The sequence below is a fragment of the Miniopterus schreibersii genome (genome assembly GCF_964146895.1).
Source record: "Miniopterus schreibersii genome assembly, chromosome: 9".
NCBI lineage: Eukaryota > Metazoa > Chordata > Mammalia > Chiroptera > Miniopteridae > Miniopterus > Miniopterus schreibersii.
In genome coordinates, this window is record NC_138118.1 from 75,458,333 (window position 1) to 75,478,300 (window position 19,968).

Consider the following 19,968-nt stretch of genomic DNA (forward strand, 5'->3'; position numbering starts at 1 on the left):
CTGAACACCTACCTGCGGCCTTCTGCACCTTCAGCCTTGACCTTCCTGCATCAATCCCTGCGTGCAGGGCAAGGAAGCACCTCACTAGTCTTCCAGAGGGAATGAGAGCTCGCTGCAGTGGGATACGCACAGGGCAGTGGCAGAATCAAACCCATTAAAATAGTTAAGATGGTTGATATGCCCTGCCATCCATCCCACCAGACACCCAGGCACATAAGGAAGCCAGCTTGTATCTCTAACCCCACCGGGCATCTTGCTGACCCACGAGACCCAGGCGACCCAGAACCATGGAAGGTAATGGGTTTAAGCTACTTAAAAAGAGAAAGTTGTTAATATAGTTTTATGACCATTAGAGAAAGACTCAACTTTCCAAGTAATAGTAACATGTTAGGAAGTCTCTGGGCTCACAAATGCCAGACATTTGCCTGTTTATATACCATCTACTAGCTCAAAATACTCAATGAGCACTTAGTAGGGTCCCTTTCTATGGATGAAGGATTACTAAACATCTCATGCCCTTGTTCTCACAGGGAGCTTGTTGCAAGATGGATCTTTAAAAGTCCAACTACCTCTGTGCCCCAGCAGTACCACTTGCACCTTGTCAGAGAACAAAGGAAACCAATAATAAACATTGGGCCGGTAAGCAAAAAGGCACAGCAGCTCCCAGGAGGACCAGGGCTTAGACCCACTCCATCCAGGCCTGAGTTTTTACAACTAATTGGGGGAGGGAAGATTTGAAATCAAATTAAGAAAGGCACATGTAACCAGTCCAACAAAGCCAAAGCCAGAGCTCACCAGAAGGACAAGCGCAGCTTCCTGCAGATCTGTGTTCTGTCCCCACCTGGAATATACACATGGTGGTGTGTGTGTGGGGGGCTGTGAGACTGAGGGGAAAACAGCCAATTCCATACATCAGCCTTACTGATCTGGAAAAGTTGGGGAACACATGGCCAAAGAACCTAAGACCCCTACCTGACCACCTGTTTCTGTCACTGATTAAAATTTTCACAAGTGTCAATGTACACCTTTATCACAAACATTAGTAAAAGCTCTAATCATACTCTAGGTTTCCCATTCTTTTCATCTATAGCAGTGGGAACTGCCACTTTCTAAGACTTTAGGAGCTTAAAAAGGTTCATTTAAGTTTCTAATTGTAGAGACCTTAAGATGAGTTTAGTCTTTAAAAACTAATGAATGATGGCAGGCAACTTGAAGAAGAAATGCTTAAATCCTGTGATCTCTGGAAGGGAAAGGAGGGAATTCAGCTTCAGTAGGAAAGTCTCCTGCCCAGTGCTTCCTGTCTGTTTTCTAACCTACTCCTTTTAGACGAAACTGACACTCAGAGAAGGTAACTCACTAGAATCAGGAAGCTGCTGAATGACAGCTGCAATGGGAACCCCGGGAAGCCTGATTACACAGTCTGCGCTTGCCCCAATTTCACCTGAATCAGGCGTTAGGTACTCATTCCTTAGTGCAGCCAGCCGGTAGCCTGAAAAATCTCGGGAGCTGGGAAGGATTGGGACACTCGGACTGGCCAGAGCTGCCCATGGAGTACAGTGGCCAGAGGGCATCGAGCAGGGCCGGGTGGTGGGCTGGGAAAGGCTGGCACTGGCTCATTTCCATGCCAGGAATGACCTGCATGGGTGAGAGAAATGGGCCAGTCAGTGGCCTTTTCCAAAATTCCACTCCACGAAACCTGAAGCCTGGACACAAGCTTGGCCGTCGTGCCATTGACTGAATTTGATCTTTTGTCGTCGGAATTCAGGCCTGGATAAGTACAGTACGCGACGTGCCCTGGATGAAACATGTCACTGTCAACTTCCTGCAGGCCCTGATCTACATTAAGGAGGGAATGAGGTTGCTTGGGGATTCGATGAGGAAGACAAGTGAAGCTGAAGCAGAAGCTGGGGGTTGTGGTGGTGGTAATATGACAGGTCAGAGCGGAGCCGTCCCACCAGCCCCAGAGAGCTGAAACACAAGTCCCTCCCCGTTGGACTTGACACGGCAGCACATGGAATGTCCAGGGAAAGTCAGGCAGAATCTGGTTTCTTCCCTGATTATTAAAGTAACCTGTGTGCTGTGCAGGTAATTGTAGAAATTTGGAAAACTGAAGGGCATTAAAAAAAAACATTGAATCACTGTTCAACATCTGAGGTATTTCAATAATTTTCCTATGAGATCTATCCTATGAGATTGCATTCCCTCATTACGTGTTTTCTGAAAATAGGATTGATGGCAGAATTCTCTCCTGTTCCCCTATCAGAAATTTAGCATTTCCCAAATTTGCGCTGGCTTCATATAATGTACATCGATCTTTACATCCCTGGTGATGTGCTTGAGGAGAAATTGGTGGTAGACCCATGGAACCGAGGGAATGAACACTTCAAGTTCTGATTATTTACTGCCAAGGTGCTACCCAGAAAGGCCGTCAGTTATCCTCCTGCCGATGCTCCTGATGGGGCCCTTCTTAGAGGCAAGGACGTTAGACCCACGGAGGGGGGAGAGGCTGCAGTGTCCTTGGGAAAACCCCGAGCCACACCCCTGCTTGGCTGCGCGTCTAGCTAGCCGAGGCCAGGTTTCCTTTATGCTGCTGGACGGACAGTGTTCTCCGTGCAGCAAGGACTCTGATTTCAGAGAAACTTTGTAGGGGGAGGGCTTGGTCTGTTTTCTATTTCTTAAAAGTAGCAAAGTGTTGTTAACCCTAATCTCTAATATAAAAATTATCAAAGGAAAAAACCTCAAAGCACTTCATCCCATCCTTGGAACCCATTCCTAGGTCTGAGGGTGGGCAGTGGTCCCTCTGATGCCTGAAGTCAGAGGAAACGTAGAGCGGCCCCAGGGCAGGTGGGATCCACTGTTCCTGCCTGGAATGTGTGGCAGGAATGAGAAGAATGGAACCATGCTGCTGGCGGGGAGCTCCCTTGCCCCCTGCCCCCACCCCTTTATCCTCAGAGTGTTTACTACGCCCAACACCTGAGCTGGTGCCAAGGAGGGTGTGTGGGCCTGGGAAAGGTCAGAGGACAGAGCTTTAGTCTATGAGTGGGGAGTCGGTCAGAAACCGGTGAGGGCTTCTCAGAGGAGGTGGCATTTGTGCTGCACCTTGAAAAACGGGGAGGGAGGCATCCTAGGGTAAGGAATTAACATCAGAAACAAGGCAGAGGGCGCGGTCCTGCTAGTCCGTCTCTTGCCCTACTCAGTGTGAAGCCCGGGAAGTTCGGCGCCTCGCCACCTTTCAGTTGTGCAAATACCAACGAAATGGTGAGCAGAGCTCGTACTGCGCCGGTGCCCGAGAGACTGTCAGCGACTGACCACGGGGCAGGGGGCAGACAGGTGTGACGTCGGCCCGGAACAAACAAGCGGCAGCACCCTCCACGGCACACGAGCGCGTTGAACCGCTGCCCCCAGCACCCAGTCCGCACCCACACAGTAGATAAGCCGAGACGGTCCCACCAGCGAGCACTGGCCCTGTGGCCTGTACCTTCCCCACAGAGGGCCAAACCGAACATATAGGGGATGTGATCGCGCTCCTCTCAAGCACTTGGTTGGAGGTCGTTACGTTTGTTCCTGCCCCCTCTATCATTACTTGACGTTCTGGCCAGAAAAGGAAACACCCTCGTGGAAATCATGACCGCTAACTGCCACCACCCGTGTCACCTGTCAGTGACGCTGAAGCAGCCCGGGGTCACTCAGTTTTCCCGGCCTTAAGAGGAGAAAGAGCACCTAAAACCCTCTGTTGACCCCCTTGTGGATAATTACTGGAGGAAACTGCTGGAAACCCAAGGAAAATAAAAGCAGAGGAGCGATGACAAATAGAAACGACCAGGGGACGGATGTAGTAAAGCAGGGAGGCGGGAGGCGGGAAGGAGGCCGCTGTGCCCTCTTGGGCCGAATAAAGGGCGCGACGCCTGTGGTTCCCGTAGCCTGTCTAGGTCGCTGCTGACACGCAAGACAGCCCTAAGCAGAGTTTGGACGCTCGAGAGAGGACAGCCAGGTGGCAGAGCGTGAGAGCCAACCCCATGAAGCATGGCGAGAAGTGGCCTCGGGACAGCAGGCCGACAGGGTCACAGCATTGCCCCCCAAACTCTCCACTTGGAGGTGGAAAACGGGACAACGCACAACACACAACACCTGTCTGCAGGTTTTGGCCGCCTGTCCTCTCCCACCTCCGGCCTTCTGAGGCCTGCTCAGGCCCGAGCAGGACGCCCTATGGGACTCCTCCCCATCCAGGGTTTTCACTTTAAACACAGCACATCTGAACTTGCCACGGTGAGGTTTCAACAGTTCAGAGTAGGGGGGGCGTCGGGCCACTTACCTTGTGATGCATTTGTGTTTCATGCTTTTATATCAGTAGCCGGTATAAAAAGTACTGAAACAGGTTAGTTTTTAGTGTTCAGAGATGCCTATTTAAGAAAGAGCAATGTAAGACGTGCTTATACTATCACATTTTTCAAGCCTTCTAAGAGTCAGTCGGCTGAGCTCTGGGAAATGAGCATATCATCAAACACGCCTGGTGTGTTTCTGATTTTTATATTTCTAGCTCACAGTTGGTTTTCAAAGAACTGCGAACATCTAATGGGAGAGTTTGCATTTAAAAAAAAAAGTGCCCTCAACCCGCACTAGCTTGTGGGCGTTTCTCTTTTGTCCCACTGAGGTTTTTAAATAAAAGATTTAGTGTCTGCGGCCTCCTGTGACGCCAGAGTCAGGCCCTCAGAGCCCAGTTCTGTGCTGTCTACGGAGAAGAGAGAATGCTGGGGCTGAGGGGGTGGTTTGGTGAGAAAAAATATCAAAGCCCCGTTTTTCTCCTGAGCTCCTTTCATGCCGATGGGGGGAAGGGAGCAAGAACTTTCTCAGCTGGAAGCTAAATACCTGACAACGTTTCCCAAAAGGGCTCTGTGAGCCAGGCCTAGAAGACTTCAAAGTGGTCTGTGAGCCACCTGGACAGCCAACTGCTGGGGAAGGCGTTTGGCAAATAAATAGGTGACACATTTTGAATTCTGACTGATAGGACATGAATCTGAAGAATATCAAAGGTACAGTCCTCTTGACCTACAGCTCCACATACCGGGGGCGTGGAAAGCCCACCAAATGCCTTGCAGGCAGGCCTGCGCCCCAGTGGGCACCAGGCACCCAGCCTGCACGGCAGAGGGGCGCTCCCTGGGCTGTCCGCGCTCTGCAGCAGGAAGGGGCTGCTGTCTGGTGTGGGACTTGCCCTCCTGTGCGGCCACACCAAGTGTGGCGGGACTTTTACCTTGTATCTCTTTTTACATCCAGGAACTGGGCAGGCAAAAGGCTTCTCTTCCCCTCCGTTCATGCACATGGAGCTGAGGATGGCTTCGGAGCTGATGGCGCTCTCCGTGGTCCAGGACTCGTCGCTGTCCGACTCCTCGTAGTCCACCTCCTCCTCATCGTATTCGCTGCCTGCAGGGGCACAGAGAGCAAGGGGTGTCAGGGGCAGTCACCTCCCGCAGGTGTGCTCCGGCCACCCAGAGGACAGGAGGAGCCAGTGGCGGGCCCGGTGGCGGGATGGGCGGCGGCTCCTGCCAGGGAGAGGGCATTCCGGGCACAAAGGGCCTGCAAATATGTCTGGTCCCTCGGGCAGGCCTGGTGGGAAGATACCTGCAGTCCCACCTGAGAGACCAGGTTGAGTACTTCCCAACAGTTCACGTCCAGGAACTGGCTGAGCAAGAGCTTCACCTCAGGTCTGGCAGGTCAGGCTGTGATTGCAAAGGTGCTGGGAAGCTTTGAGGCCAAAACCAAAAATGACCAATGACAACAAACACCTCCCGCCCCAACACACACACACACACACACACACACACACACACACACACACACGCGCGCGCGCGCGTGCGCACCTGACATTCCAAAGGATAGAATTCTGCCCCTTGGTTTTCTGCTTTGTTGGCCTAGTGAATGCAAGAATCTGTGGGAGGGGTTACATTTTACACTTTTTAGGTTTTACCCTTTAGTGGGAATGAATTTCAGGTCTTTTTGTTTATAGGCTGAGCTGGGAAGATCATGAGGAAATTTAGAATTAGAGGAGGTTACCCCAAGCAAGGAGACCGGGACAGAAATGCCCAGAGCTCTGAGGGCAGATTGTCAGGGTCAGAATGCAGGTCCAGCTCAGGGAAGACCACACCTGTCCCCAAGGAACTCACCAACAATCCCTGGGAGGCAGGGATGCTGACCCACCCCAGTCAGATGGCTCAGACAGGAGCAGGGGATTCCCTGTATTCCCCGAGGTTAACAGCTCTGCTCGTAGTTGAAGTTAAAATCTACTTCACTGACTTCTGCCCCGGACTGCGGGGATGGAAAACCACTTGCACCAGCAGCCCTCTTTTGCTCTTTTTAAATGAGGCCCAAAGCCATTTATTTGGAGCTTTTGCACAATACAACCCTGAAGGACATAATTCTCCAGATCATAAACAGTGTAAAATAATATGTTGACAAGTCCTAATGCATTTACAAGCCCGGTGGAATAAATAGGAATTATAGCACAACATTAATAAGACTTATATGGTAGCAATTACAGTTGTGAAATCCATCCCCCAGGTGTGAGGCTAAATTGCACCAGGGCCCTGCCTGGGTGCTCCGTGGGCTCGCTCTGCTACATCAATTATTTCAACACCAAATATTGGCACTTTTATTGGGTTTCATTTTAATAGGCATTAATAGGATTGTTTGAAGAGCCCGTTGAGCCAGGAACTAGGACGCCAGCCTCTGAGGCTCACACTTAAAAGGAGCCAGGGAGGCAGGAGGGGACCTCGAGTTGACTGAGCGCCTCTTACGTTTCACACACATCAGACGCCTTATCTCATTTAATCCTTCAGTGACCCTGTGAGGAGGGGATGGCTGTCACTTTCATACACGTGAGGAAACTGAGCCCCGGGAGGCTGAAGAGCTTATGCATTCTCAATTAGCCATTAAGGGCGGTCACTTTTTCCCATGCCGCTTCCTGGCCGGCACCAGCAGCTCTCCAAGGGGATCCCTCCCAACCTCCTGGAGTAGCTGGTGCTTTACCACCTACCACTCAGACCGAGTTCAAAGCTGCCTGTTTTGAAACTCAGGTGGGGCAGGAAAAACAATTTGGCAGAAGTGAGGCTCTGGAGTTAAATGTGGGGTTCGGTGAGCCCTGCTGTACCTGGTGGTGGACCCCAGAAATGACATCACTTTGCAAACAGGAGACAACGGGTCGACGCCACACCTCTGAGTCTGAGCAAATTTCGGAATCTGCTTTTAAGTAGGACATTGTTTAGGACGTTTTGCTCTTAAACAAATGCCACATGCTGGTGTCCTTCAAGTTGCTCGTTAGCCCTACGTGCTGTTTCCCAAAGCTCCTCCAGCAGGACTTCCGAAGGTCACAATGACTAATTTATCCATCTCATTGGGCCAATTTGTTACCCTGAACACAAACATTTACAACGGGGGCGGGGGGGGGGGGGAGGGGGGAAGGGCTCAGACCGAGGGAGGGCTTAATGAAGCCCAGCAGAGAAAAAACTTCAAAACTCCGCCGGATGAAAGGGGCCAGACCCTGAGGGCTGATGCTGTGGACACAGTCGCCTGCAAACCGCGTGGCATCCACAAATGGCCATTGCTGCGTAATTTTGTAAGTGATGCTAAGTATTTCCTCTGTGTACAAGAGGAAATACAACCCCAGCACCCTGTCTGTTGATGTGAATCACTGTTTCTCCCCCTCCCTTCCACTCTCTCTAAAAAAATCAATGGCAAAAAAATAAAAAAGAAATGTAATTTCACTGTGCACTGTCACATGTGAAAACTGGCTGCCACTAACCTCCTGGGGTTGAATTTCTATCTTCATACTCCACGGCTGCACGGTCCCCACCGTGGGGGCCTGAGCCGGCCAGGACAGCGGCTGAGAGAGGCGCCTTTGGTGGCCCCAGAGCTCATTTCAGCATTTCGGTTTGGGAAATGAGCAAAGCCTAGTAGCTAGGATTTCATGATAAGACAAATACATTCCCACAGGGCTGCTGAAAAATTCCTACTGGTTAACAAAAGTAAAACCCTGAGCTGGTTTCATGAATCACAGGCAAAGGCCCGGAGCATCTGTGCACAGACACACGTGTTCACCCGCCTGGACCGAGCGCCCAGGAGCCTACTGAGCGCTTCTGCAGAGCTCGCTCCTGTCACAAGAGCCATTTCAAATCTGTCCCCTCCCCTCAAACCTCTGCCCACCTTGCCCTTTGCTCACCCCCTTAACTCTACGTATTTGGCCGCAATCCATTTTAACGCCTACAGTGTTCTCACTGTTTGCATTCGTAAACAGTGACATACAGATAGATAAAAATAAGCCAGCCTTTTCCCGAAATCCAACACGCCACATTTTTCTTACCACAGATCATTAATATTCATGAAAAAGTGATAACTGCAGTGGCAGCAAATTAAAACTCTCCCCGGGTGTCAAATTCTGGCAAATACATTAGCAGAGAGTCGCCTCTCTGCCTTACAGACCGATCACTATAAATTAGCTGTAACAGGTACTGACCCGCTTTATGGAGCCGAAGCAACAATCGTCTAAATGAATCGGCAGTGGGCGACTATGACGAAAGACACACGAACAGCTCCGGGGCCACGAGCCAAGTCGTGACAGTTCCCGGCCACCACGCTCCTGACCGGTCACGAGCTCTTCCGAGGCGGAGCACGAGTTCCGACCTGGCAGCCGGCTCCGGAGCCTGTGGCCCTACCCAGCGCATCGCACTGCTGGCTCGAATTCATCCCCAGCGCCCCGGGGGAGGTATGGACCCCCCTCACCACGTTTACACCCACCGGTATTTGGCAGTGTCCCCCCCCCCCCCCCCCCCCCCCGTTTCCCTGAGACATGCTCTCCTGCTGCCGTCCACCCTCTGGCTTCAGTCTGACCTCCCTCCCTCCCTCCCTCCCTCCCTCCCTCCCTCCCAGGCCTGCTGCACAGCTGTCACCCTGGGGTGTCCCTTCACCCCACCCGGGGTTCCCTTTGCCTCTCCCCATGGGGGATGACCCCTTTTTCATAGATATTCCATGCCATCTTCTTTCTTCATTTACCTCTTGCTTGGCTCATGGGAGGTAAGATTTTGAGTCCCTGAATGTGTGAAAAGTCTTTACCCTTGCACTTGACCGGAGCTTCCTAGGTTAGTGGCCGCTTCCCCCAGGATTTTGATGCCTCTGCCCGTGTTTTCTAGCTTCTCGGGTGCCGTGGGGGAGCCCCACGCCACACTGACTCCCGACTCTCAAACCCGCCCTCCCTCCTCGGGAGACCTGGGGCCTTGGCTTTTCTCTTTGTCCCCCATGTTCAGAGGTGTTTGTCGCTCTGATTCTTCATTAAAAATATGTAACGGTTTTATTGAGATACAGTTCACTATACAACGCACCCATCCCAAGTGTACAAGTCAGTGGTTCTTACTATATTCACAGAGTAGTGCCCCCGTCACCACCATCGCAGAATATTGTCATCACCCCAAAGGGAAACCACGCGCCCACGACGTGGCCCCAATTCTCGAGGCCTTCTGGGCTCTCTGGAGGCAACGTGCTTGCTTCTGAGCTCACGCCCGTGGGCCCAGGTTCCAGCTTTTTCTAGCCTGAGTCAGCTCCCTCTCGGCCATCTGCTTCCCAGCTTCCCCCCCCCGGTTGCTGCCGCCGCCTCTGTGTCTGTCTGTGTTGGGTAAGACGTTCACCCTCACTGTCGTTTTAGGGGCACGTGTGTTCCGAGTGCCATCCTGAGCCGGAGGTGCCCCGGCTGCTTGGAAAGCATCGTCCTGTCTGGCAACCACAAAGCCTCCAGCCCCACCGTGGCTCTCTCCTGCTCCAAGACATTCTACCCTCATTCCCACAGGGGACAGCAGAGAGCCCGCTCCAGGTGCTGGCGGCGGGGTCACTGCCGCTGAGCCCCCAGAGCTGTAAGGACTTCTCTTTATGACCACGAGTTCACGACTGACGTTTCCAATTTACCTCCAACATTAACCAGCCCATTAAGATGTTATTCACGGCGATGTGAAGCACGGCACAGGGAACGCAGTCAATAATACAGTAATAACGGTGTATAAATTTATACTTATGCATAAACACGGTGCCAGGTGGGCACTAGACTCTTCATGGGGGGATCACTTCATAAGTTACATAAATGTCTAATCACTGTGCTGTACCCCTGAAACTAATATAAGCTTGAATGTCAACTGTAATTGAAAAATAAAAAATTAAAAGTTCAAACTAAACATCTAAATTGGTTTTCTTTGTAATGTGGTGCTTCCCTCACCTACTATTCTCCTTCCTTCTCTTTTATGGTGCTTGCTTGTCTCCTTGCCCGCCAGGCTGGGATCGCTGCAATGACACCGCTGTCCACACTCTAAATGAGCGGCCAGGAGTCTGCAAAACGCTGAGCTTGTCACCTCTCCAGGGCCTTTTCCTGCATGTCCCCCTCTCCTTGGACACCGTTCGCCCAGCTTTCCCCATGGTTGGCTCCTCCTCAGTGTCCAGGTCTTGGTTCAAAAGCTACCTCCTCCGAGAAGCTGGCCCTGATCACCCCCCTATTTAAATAGCCTGTGTTTCTCCTGGTGCACCCTCCTACCCCTGGGCACCTTGCTCACAGCACATCTACGGGACCCTGCTTTTGTGTTTGTCTTTCTTTTCCTCTGGGAAGTAAGCTCCTGGTGTCCTTAAAAACCGCCTGGCAGACAGAAAAAGGGGAAGTAAATACCTAGGAAAACCGAGCCCTTTCTCAGGAGCCCTTTCCTGTCCCGTCGCTCAGCCTTTTCTTCTCTCTGAGGCTTCAGAGCAGCCCCCGTGCTTTTCTCTCACCTGCTCACTGCGGGGCCAGGCCCTGGCCGGTCCTGGCTGAGCTTGGGCTTCATCGCCCGGGCAGGAGGCCTCTCACCCCCAGGCTCCAGCTGGGCGGACTTCTCGGGGACCTGATTGCAGGCCTCAGCTCATCTGCGGGATGTGGGACGTCCACGGCAGAGCCCTGTGCACCGGAACGACGGTGCTATGTGACACAATGACACAGGTGTTTGTGTGTAACATGGGTATTTTGTACTTAGGAATTACACTTATTTACTACGATGACAACATTAGGGGTCCCAATCTGCGCGATGCGCACAATGCACCAGCCTCACCCTCCAGCGGAACCTGGTCGGCACAAGTACAAACACCAAGCCGACCTGTCCAGAGGCTGTGCGGCAGGCGGAACTCAGGGACCGGGCGCGGGCTGCCTGCATCAGGACGCTGGCCACTCTCACACCTGGGGGCCTCAGACCAGAAGTGGGTGAAATTTCCATTTTGTCGCCTGTAAAATGGAAATCACACTAGAGCTAACCTAACGGGGCTATTGTGAAGATGCTATGATCTGATATATATAAATTAATTTCTGGCACACCGTATGTATCCCATTAGCCCTGGTTGGTATTATTATTTTAATCAGTAATTAAAAATGGTGTAGACTTAGAGGAAATGACCAGGGAGCTACAAAATGACACCAATCATCTGGTTAGAGTCACCTGCCTAAAATGCATGGACAGAAATGCCCAAGATTAGCTTACATTTTCAATACAGTGGATTAGGATCTGGTTTCTAACGCTGTTGCAGAAAATGTTGATTTAGGGTGATACTGCTAAACTTACTTTCATTCATTCATTCATTCATTCATTCATTCATTCATTCATTCACAGTACGGAGACCTGGGGATGGAAAGACACGCCATCTCCCTGCCCTCGCCATGCAGTGGGGACCGGGAGCCGGGGGACAGCTCATCTCACACGGAGAATCCCTCCCCTGGATCCCTCCCCGTGGGAACGCCGTGTGTTTAATAATAACTCCAGAAACAGTGGGGGCAGAGGACCGTCTTTTCTGAAACAAGCGCCGCTTTTCTCTGCAGCACTGAGGCAACCTGCCAGGGCGGGTTCCTGGTGCGGCGTTTCCCCGTCCAACTGAAAAATCATGCGCTACGTTTGCAGGGTGCAGACCTACAGACAGAGCGAGGATTTCCATGCCAAGGGCAAGCTCAAGGGTGGCTGGGAAGCGGAGGATGATGGATACTGAGAAAAATGTTGCTGTGACCAAGGTGAGCGATGATCAGGGACCGCCAGCGGAGGCCAGTTTCACACGGCGCGGGGCAGGAAAATGCGCCGCGGCAGAAATAAGCGCTGCTCTGGGGAAAATGTCACTGGAGTCAGGAGTTCACGTCGATCTCGATCTCCCATAAAAGCGCAGTTTCACACTCGTCCCATGTGGCAACTGCAGCCTGAGCCGCATGGAAAACAAGGTTTATGGGAGCACTTCTCATTTGTAAGGCGGCTGTTTGGCCTCCTGGGGGGGCAGCCTCCTGGAAGCAGCGCTGTACACCCTCCACGGATCCGGTGGCTTCTCGATCGTCGGGGCCGCACTGAAATCCGGGAAACGTTCCACGTGGGACAAACCCTGACAGAAGCGATGGGGAGAAGCTGCAGGTGCAAGAGCTTCCCAGTCAGAGAGATCGGTTTAAGTACGTTATAAAATGAGTCAGGCTCTATGCTCAGGCTCGACAGCGAAGGCTCCAGAGAGAAGCGGGGAACCGGCCTCTCCCGCCCCGAGCTGGTTCACCTCCCAAAGCCGTGCCTGGGCCGTCCCTGGGCAGGTTTTGGAAGGCAGGGTCTCAGTTCGACCCTCCAGTGACCTTGAGGACGCCTTCCCTGTTACTTCTCTTCTGCAACATCTCCACAGTCACAGAGGATACTTCTAGCCTGACAGCCTGGGTCCTAACACCATCTCCATGATGACCCACTCGATGACCTCAGGCCACTCACTCGAGTTCCCTTTGCCACGGAACCCGCATCCGAGGATTAGAGTTAATATAGAGAGTCCCCCAAAAATGTATGTACACATTTTGAATAATTATAACAGCAGTGTTTATTAAAATACATTTCATTTTTCAAAATTGAGCTATCAACTGTTAAAAGTGTGTATACATTTTGGGGGGACACCCTGTATATAGGTGAGGGCCTCACCCAGGACCTGCCACATAGCACTGTCAGCTGCTAGCAACTTCACTGGCTGAGTGATAGGCGATTTCACAAACTAAAGAGTCAATCAAGACAATGGATGCTGCTCAGTGGCCTTTTTAAGACCCAGGGTCAGTGACGAACCTCAGGAGCAGCGGAGGCCACAAAGCTGCCCCGCAGGTTACTGTCCTGGCCCAGCTCCGAGGCTCCGTGCTGAGCCGGCTCCTGCACTCTCGCCCGCTCTGGCCCCGGCCCGCCTGTGTTTCACCTAAGCCGGAGCTTGGCCACCACCAGATTCATCCACCCCGCGTGCTGCTCTTGGTCACCCTCGCTCGGGTTCCTCGCCTTCTCCCCCGGAGAGGAATTGGAGTGGCTGCTCTAGCCCCGCAATGGGTCCCTCGACTCCTTTGTCCCAGCCCGTCCTGGCTCGTGTTGTGTGACAAAGACATGATGGCACTTCCCCGGAAGACTGGATTCTTCTTTCAGATGGGCACGGGTGATTTCAAAAGTGGCTTCTTCATTGCCATGACTTACAAGCACCAACTCTGGCCATGAGAGGCTGGCTAGTGGTAAGAGGAGGGCCCAAACTCAAGTCCTGTTTGTGGGATCTTAGGGAACTCATCTCCTCCAAGCCCTGGTCACCCGACCTGAAAACTGACAGTATCTCCCTGACAGCAGAAGGGCTGGCCAGTACCAGAAGAGGCTTTTCATGGCACCCGTCAGAGAACAGGTTCAGCGCAGAGCCAGGTCACACGCACCGACAGCGTGACATCTGTCTTCCTTGCTCAGAATAGGCGTAGGTGGGCTCTTCCCTTTCCTCTACCCCATCCCCTCTTCGGTCACCTTCAGGGTCCCTCAGAAGGACACATGCATTGTTTGCTGGAAATCCTGCATTTACGGGATGCCTCTTCTCGAGTGTTTACAGTACATCGAGCCTAACAGAGCGGTGCCCTATAAATGCCACATGGCGGTAAACACGAGGTTTTCCCAGGCTGCAGGGACAGGACTGAGTTTATTATTAGAAATCCATTGAAGGCTGAAAATCATAACAGTCCTGGGCTATCGGTCCCCAGATGAGCTGCTGCGGAAATAACCAAAGACCCATCACTCTGCCCCAACCCTCGGGGGGGAAACGGATGATGGGCCCTTTACGGATCCGACTCCCAAACCATCAGGCGCTTAGGCTCTGTTCTGCCGGAACTGCCTGTGGCCGTCTGGATGGGGCTTTTCGTTATAATGAAAGGATCCACCAGATATTTTGGAGACTTTAGACAGCTGTGTCTGGACGGCACCAGCCCGAGGTGCAGACATCGCAGTGTCCGCTCGGCTTCTCCCCACTTTTCCTCCCCCATGTTCCCAAGGCAGATCATCGAACCTCCCACGGGAGACTTGAGGGACTGCTTCTGGCCTGTTCTCCAGAACCTTCCCCAGGAGAAGACAGACCAGAAAGATGCCCTTAGGAAGTAGGCTTTGTCCATAACGAACAACAATAAAAACGCCACCTCCTGGCTGCCATTTTCCTCCCTTCCAGAGCTAGGAAATGGTATTTCTACCGAGATCCGACTCTGGGCCAAGTTAAGGAAGAATTTATTTTGGATTTCTGTGTCTCATTTTCCGAGACCCCCCACTAACTGGTCCCAGCTCTCTGACTTCGTTTAAAAAAGCACCCTCCCCGCCAATGCCCCAGTGAGCCCCTGCCCGCGGGGCCCTCTGTGGAAAGACCACAGGAGGTAGCGATGCTCCCTAGTTGTCTGACTAAGTCTGTGCATCCCCCAGCCATGACCTGTGTACACAGACACAGCTTCATGAATAGACAAGGCACAAGAGGTTTAATCACGTCTCCTAAACTGTCCCTCTGATGTCAGGGTAGAAGCTGGGTCCTGAGGGGAAAATAAAGGTGAGAATTTTCCATCCTAGGCTATCACATCACCGTGGAACTTCACCCAACCCCCCGCTACGGTTTCCAGTTTGATCTGTGGCCAACACTAAATCCAAATGGCCCATTTCTCAAATGAGTCCTGGCCCAGAGGCATAAAGGTCGACCTTGAAGTCAGTCCTGCGTGCCAAAAGGCTGTGATGTTTGTCACGCGATTATTACACCCTTAGCCAGTCCCAATTTTTCAGCCCGGCTCTCCTAACTATTTGCCCCTTGCATTTGTTTTGCTCTGTAAGGAGAACATTCCTTTTATCCAAAGACAAACCGACGACCCTTTGCAAGTCCCGCGAAGTCATACGTCATCCACAGTTTTCCTAATGGGAGAACCCACGTGCCGCGGACTATCAAACAAGTACTTTCCAGTTGCCTAAGTGAGGACAAGTGGACAGATATTCAGCAAGTCTTCCGGGGGACACAAGAAAACCTCTGGAATGGGCAATGTCACCAGAGCCCAAGCAACCTGCACAGCTTGCATTTGTAAATGGCTGTTTCAAAGTACTTCGGTGGCATAATTTTCCAGTTTTGGCATCCATGAAAAATGCTTCGTGTGACTACATTTTTCTAAAAAGTGGATGTTTAGAAAGCCAAACCCCAAATGTGTATGATATGACAGCCCCAACCGCTGGGGGCGGGCCATCGAATTAGAGCGGTGGGAAGAAAATGTGGTTGTCCCTTTGCCGACGTCAGGGGTGACTGGTCATGCAGACACTGGCTGTCGCATGCGCTCCTTTCAGCAGGACTCACGCTAGAAAACGCAGCCGAAACACTTCAGAGGTGCTAAAGCAAACTGCTGTAATGTCGCTGGGTAAAGTGCTGGGCGGCTTTATAGCCACTGAGTGCCCGTGGTCTCTGGAAGTCATTCCACATTCTTACATAACCGCACCCCCCCCCCCCCCCCCAAAAACAACTCTCCATTCCCCACAGAAAAAAAAGGCCTTTCAATACTGAACAGCCGTCTGTCCCACAGAGCCCAGGGAAAACACGATAAACCGAGTCACACAGCCGGGCTGTAAACATATTCCTACCCGGGATATCCACAACGCGCACAAACAAAACGCAAGCCGTTAACCACAGGCAGGCCGACGACGACAAAAACGCACTGGGCTTCCTGCAATTAAGCCGCGAGGTTTTACAGTGCCACTTTATTTATAACGAAAGAGAGTAAATAAATAAATACATTAACCGGCCAACAGACCCCTCCCGCCGAAGGCTGATTCTGCAAATTAACTTGGTGGCAGTAAACGCCGTGCCAGCTGGGCCCCGTCCCCGGTCCCGGTGCGCTGCGGCCCAGGCAGCGAGGCGGGCCTGCGGCCGAGAAGAAACAAAGTGGGGCATTTTCCACCTTCGGCCGGTGATGTTAATTGAACTCTGGCAAATGTTTAAAGGTTTCGTTGCCCGTGTTCAAGAAAGAATTAAGAGCAGTTGAGCCGGGGGAAAATGAACATCTGTTACTGACTTCCACTCGCGGCCACAATGAGAAACATTCATAATTAAAGCGATTTTGCTTCCTTGCTAGCTAGATCTGTAATCTCGGGTTAAAAATATAATTGCGGACGCTGCTTATTGTCTTTGGGGCTCCTGATGGCTGCTTGTAAAAGCAGGTCGTTTACGTGGGGCCCAGTTTTCTTCCGTCCGCGTAACAATCTGAGGAAACAGGCTTGTGTGGGAAGATAGGGATGACTGCAGAGCGCGCCTACGCAACCGAGCCCCGTTTTACGAAGCTATGAAACAGTAGTCAAGAAGTGTTTTATATTTGGGAGTTAAATACACTTTACAGCTGTGTAAAAAAAAAAAGAAACCAGAGCCATTTTTGGGCCGAACATAAACATTCCAATGTCTACAAGGTTTACTTCTGTTGAGTAAGAAGCCGGGCAGGTTTCTCTGGACTGGGAGGGCTGGTGTGTCAGGCGTAGGCGCGTTGAAAAGCCCTCCACGTCAAGTCGTTCACCGCCCAACATGCAGAATTGTCATCAGGGGAGTGGGTGTATTTCCATAGGGTCGCCCCGGTATCGAAATAACCTCCTGACCTTCCAGCCTGCAGCCTCTCTGCCCTCCCATCCATCCGTCTTCCGCTGCCAAATTAACATGCCCCCAAAGAGCTTTAATCCATCATATTGCTCTTCTTTGATAGCATTAGCTCCTTCTCTTATTAAAAATGGCTCCCTACTGCCAACTCTCCTATAGGCCAATTCCTTAGCCTAGCATTTTCGGTTCTTGTATATATGTGAACGCTTCCTGGATCCAATTCACCAACCTAACTGGTGTGTCCACCATCACCGGTCCCCAAACCACCTGCCTGCTGTCGGCTAGGTTTGGGGACTTGGAATACTCAACATAACACCCATGCCACCTGCTCCCCTAACCTGTACACATCCTTGAAAATCTCTCTCAATGCTATTTTCCAAGTAGAAGTGACTTCTCCTTCCCTGACTGTTATAACACTTAATTTAAGGCTCTTAGGTGCAGGGTTTTAGAGGAGGTTTATTTGCACACTTGCCTTCCCCAACAACTAGAGCCTCCTGTCCTTGAGGGTGGTGCATCTTTTAAATTCATCATTCACCCCGCTGCAGCATCAACACTAGTCTTGCAGCGACGGTCATTAGAGCCGGGTCCTCGGTTGTCTCTCCCCTAGAGCTGGTAACACTTTCTGATTCCTGTCCGATATGCTGCTGCTAAGGTAGATGCAGATACTCTGAAGCAATTAAATACGGACTAAAGCCAGTCATGCCACTTCCATCAACATAATGCGTAATTTGGCCGACCAGGTTTGCCAGGCGTGGGTCCGAACTGGAATGGCCATCTTAATCAGACCCTCTTCTTGGTCAGGGCAAGAGGGAATTCATCACTACTCATTGCTTAGCATCATTTTGGAAAAAATCTTAAAACAGTGTAAATGAGCTCATCTAAAGTCCAGCACCTCCGTGTCTGCTGAAGGTCTGAGGCCACTGCCTGAGGAGGCTGGCCCCACCTGGAATGTGTCCTTGAGCCCCAGCCAGCTCTGGTCCCCTTCCCACACCTGGGAATCCACCCGGGCACAGGAGATGAGGCTGGGAAAACCCCCGTGGAGAGGAGAGAGCGCAGCAAACCGTGATACCCTCAGCGGAATGTGAGGCTTTTTCTGAGGTTTTGGAAAATAGGTCAGGACAGTTTCCTTTCAGCATGGTATTGGTTCTGCCCACCTCTCCCTTCCCTTGCTACCCGCCCCCCCAACTGGGAACGAAAGCCAGAAATGCGAGGGAGCTGCAATATTATTCCTGGCCCGCACGTGAGCGGAAAGTGCCATAAATCTCTCCAGAAAGCCGAGGCTTGTGGGATTTCCAGAACCAATCTGCCAATTTACGAGGATCCGATCATTTAGGCAGACATCCGAGCCTTGGGTCCTTATGAAAGACGTTACTGTATGTGAACATTCCTGTCACTTGGGGGAAAGGCTATTCTTTCCAGGTTCCTCTCTTGTCAGGACACGCCTGACATCCAGGGAAAAGCATCAAAGGGGCGCGGCCTGAGTAGGAGCAGGCGACAAACCTTTCATTTCAGTGACTTATCTGGGGAAAGTGCCTGTGGTTCCTGGGCCATGCCACATGGTGAGATGGTGCTGGGGACACTGGTTCAGCATATGGGCAGGAATATTGCTCAGGTCATCGAGGCTGCCCTTGGTGAATCTGAACCAGACAGTCCATGGACCGGTGGGGGCTGGCGGCGCTGGGATCTCCTGGGAGCTGCTGAGAGCTCCTGGTGCCCGGCTTCAGCCTTGGAATGTGACTCACTAAATCCACGGTGGGTCCCAGGGGTCCATATTTCTAAGGTGCTCCCAGGTCACTGGGAAAAGTTGGGGAACTACTGAAATACAGTCTGTCATGATAGAGGGGGTCCTTGTTTGTCTATTGCCCTGGAAACCTGCTCCTGCCCCTTCACGCTCAGGGAGCAGCTCCACCATCCGCTCAGCTGCTCCAGCAGAGAACCCAGGAGGCTTCCTCTTTCCCTCTCCAGAGCCTCATCTACTCCCGCAGGCTCTTCCTCCAAAGGTCCCGAGTCCACCCACGTCCGCACCGTTATCCCAGTGCCACTGCTCTCATCTCTCTGAACTGCTGCATAGATACTCCCAGCCCGTCAGCCTTTCTCAGTCCCACCCCCACCAACATTCATTCATCAGTCAGATCATCTCTTAAAAATGTAGGGCCAGCCCAGCTGGGCCTGGCTCGGCGGTTAAGCACTGACCTAGGATCCAGGAGATCGTGGTTTGGTTCCTGGTCAGGGCACATGCCCCAGTTGTGGGCTCGATCCCTGGTGGGGGCCATGTAGGAGGCAGCTGATCAATGACGACTCTCTCATCATTGATGTTTCTCTCTCTCTCTTCCTTCCTCTCTCTTCCTTCCTCTCTCTGAAATCAATAAAGATATATTAAAAAAAAAAAAGTAGGGCCAACTCCGACATTCCCATTTAAAATCTCCCAATGGCTTCCCATTTCACTGAGAAAACAGGGCAAACTCTTGTCCTCTGGCATTTCCCTCCCTCCCCACCTGCCTGAACCAGCCAGCCTCGAATTTCTTCTTTGCCTTCATCTAAGATCTACTCGTTCTGAAAACTCAGTTGAGTATCAATGCCTCGAAGTTTGTGGCTCTGCACTGAAGGCTGGGCCAGGTGTCCCTTCCTCCTATGAACGCGCAGAGCTCATTTCTGGGGAACTTAGCATCCCGTGTGGATTCCATCGCCTGCCCTCCCCCACCACTGTCTGAGCTGCTTGAGGACCGGGGTTATATCTTCTCTCTCTGCACACTCATTTGATGTGTAGTGGGCACTCGAATGTCCGTTCTGGGTATTGAGACGAATACCTCTCCTAGTGCTGCCTGGAAAGTCATCATCCCAGGAGCAGGATGTACTGCGTGCTTCTGAAGGCGCACGAATCAATCGTGTGTCACACTCACTTTTCCAGCAGTCACGGGGGAGAGGAACCAGGAGTGTGGTTTGGAGAAAGCAGACCTGGGTTGAGGTCCAGGCACCCGAACTTACTAATAGTGCAGTGTGGCTTTGGGCAAGTTACTTAGCCTCTCTGACCCTCCAGCTTCCATT

General features: G+C 51.9%; 2 protein-coding genes across 4 annotated transcripts in view; one reads left to right on the forward strand and one right to left on the reverse strand.

Annotated features, from left to right (window-relative positions):
* The window catches only part of TAX1BP1 (Tax1 binding protein 1), a 65,543-nt gene extending 63,399 nt beyond the window's left edge, over positions 1-2,144 (forward strand). Inside the window, exon 20 of the mRNA XM_081146680.1 lies at positions 531-2,144. The gene's annotated coding sequence lies outside the window, so the exon portion shown is untranslated. The remainder of the gene's footprint in view (positions 1-530) is intronic.
* JAZF1 (JAZF zinc finger 1) overlaps positions 1-19,968 on the reverse strand; it is a 276,597-nt gene that overhangs the window by 2,337 nt on the left and 254,292 nt on the right. For all 3 annotated transcript variants that reach the window (XM_081146683.1, XM_081146681.1, XM_081146682.1), the window contains one exon: positions 5,249-5,418. In XM_081146683.1, the coding sequence (XP_081002809.1) occupies positions 5,249-5,418 (170 nt within the window). The remainder of the gene's footprint in view (positions 1-5,248; positions 5,419-19,968) is intronic.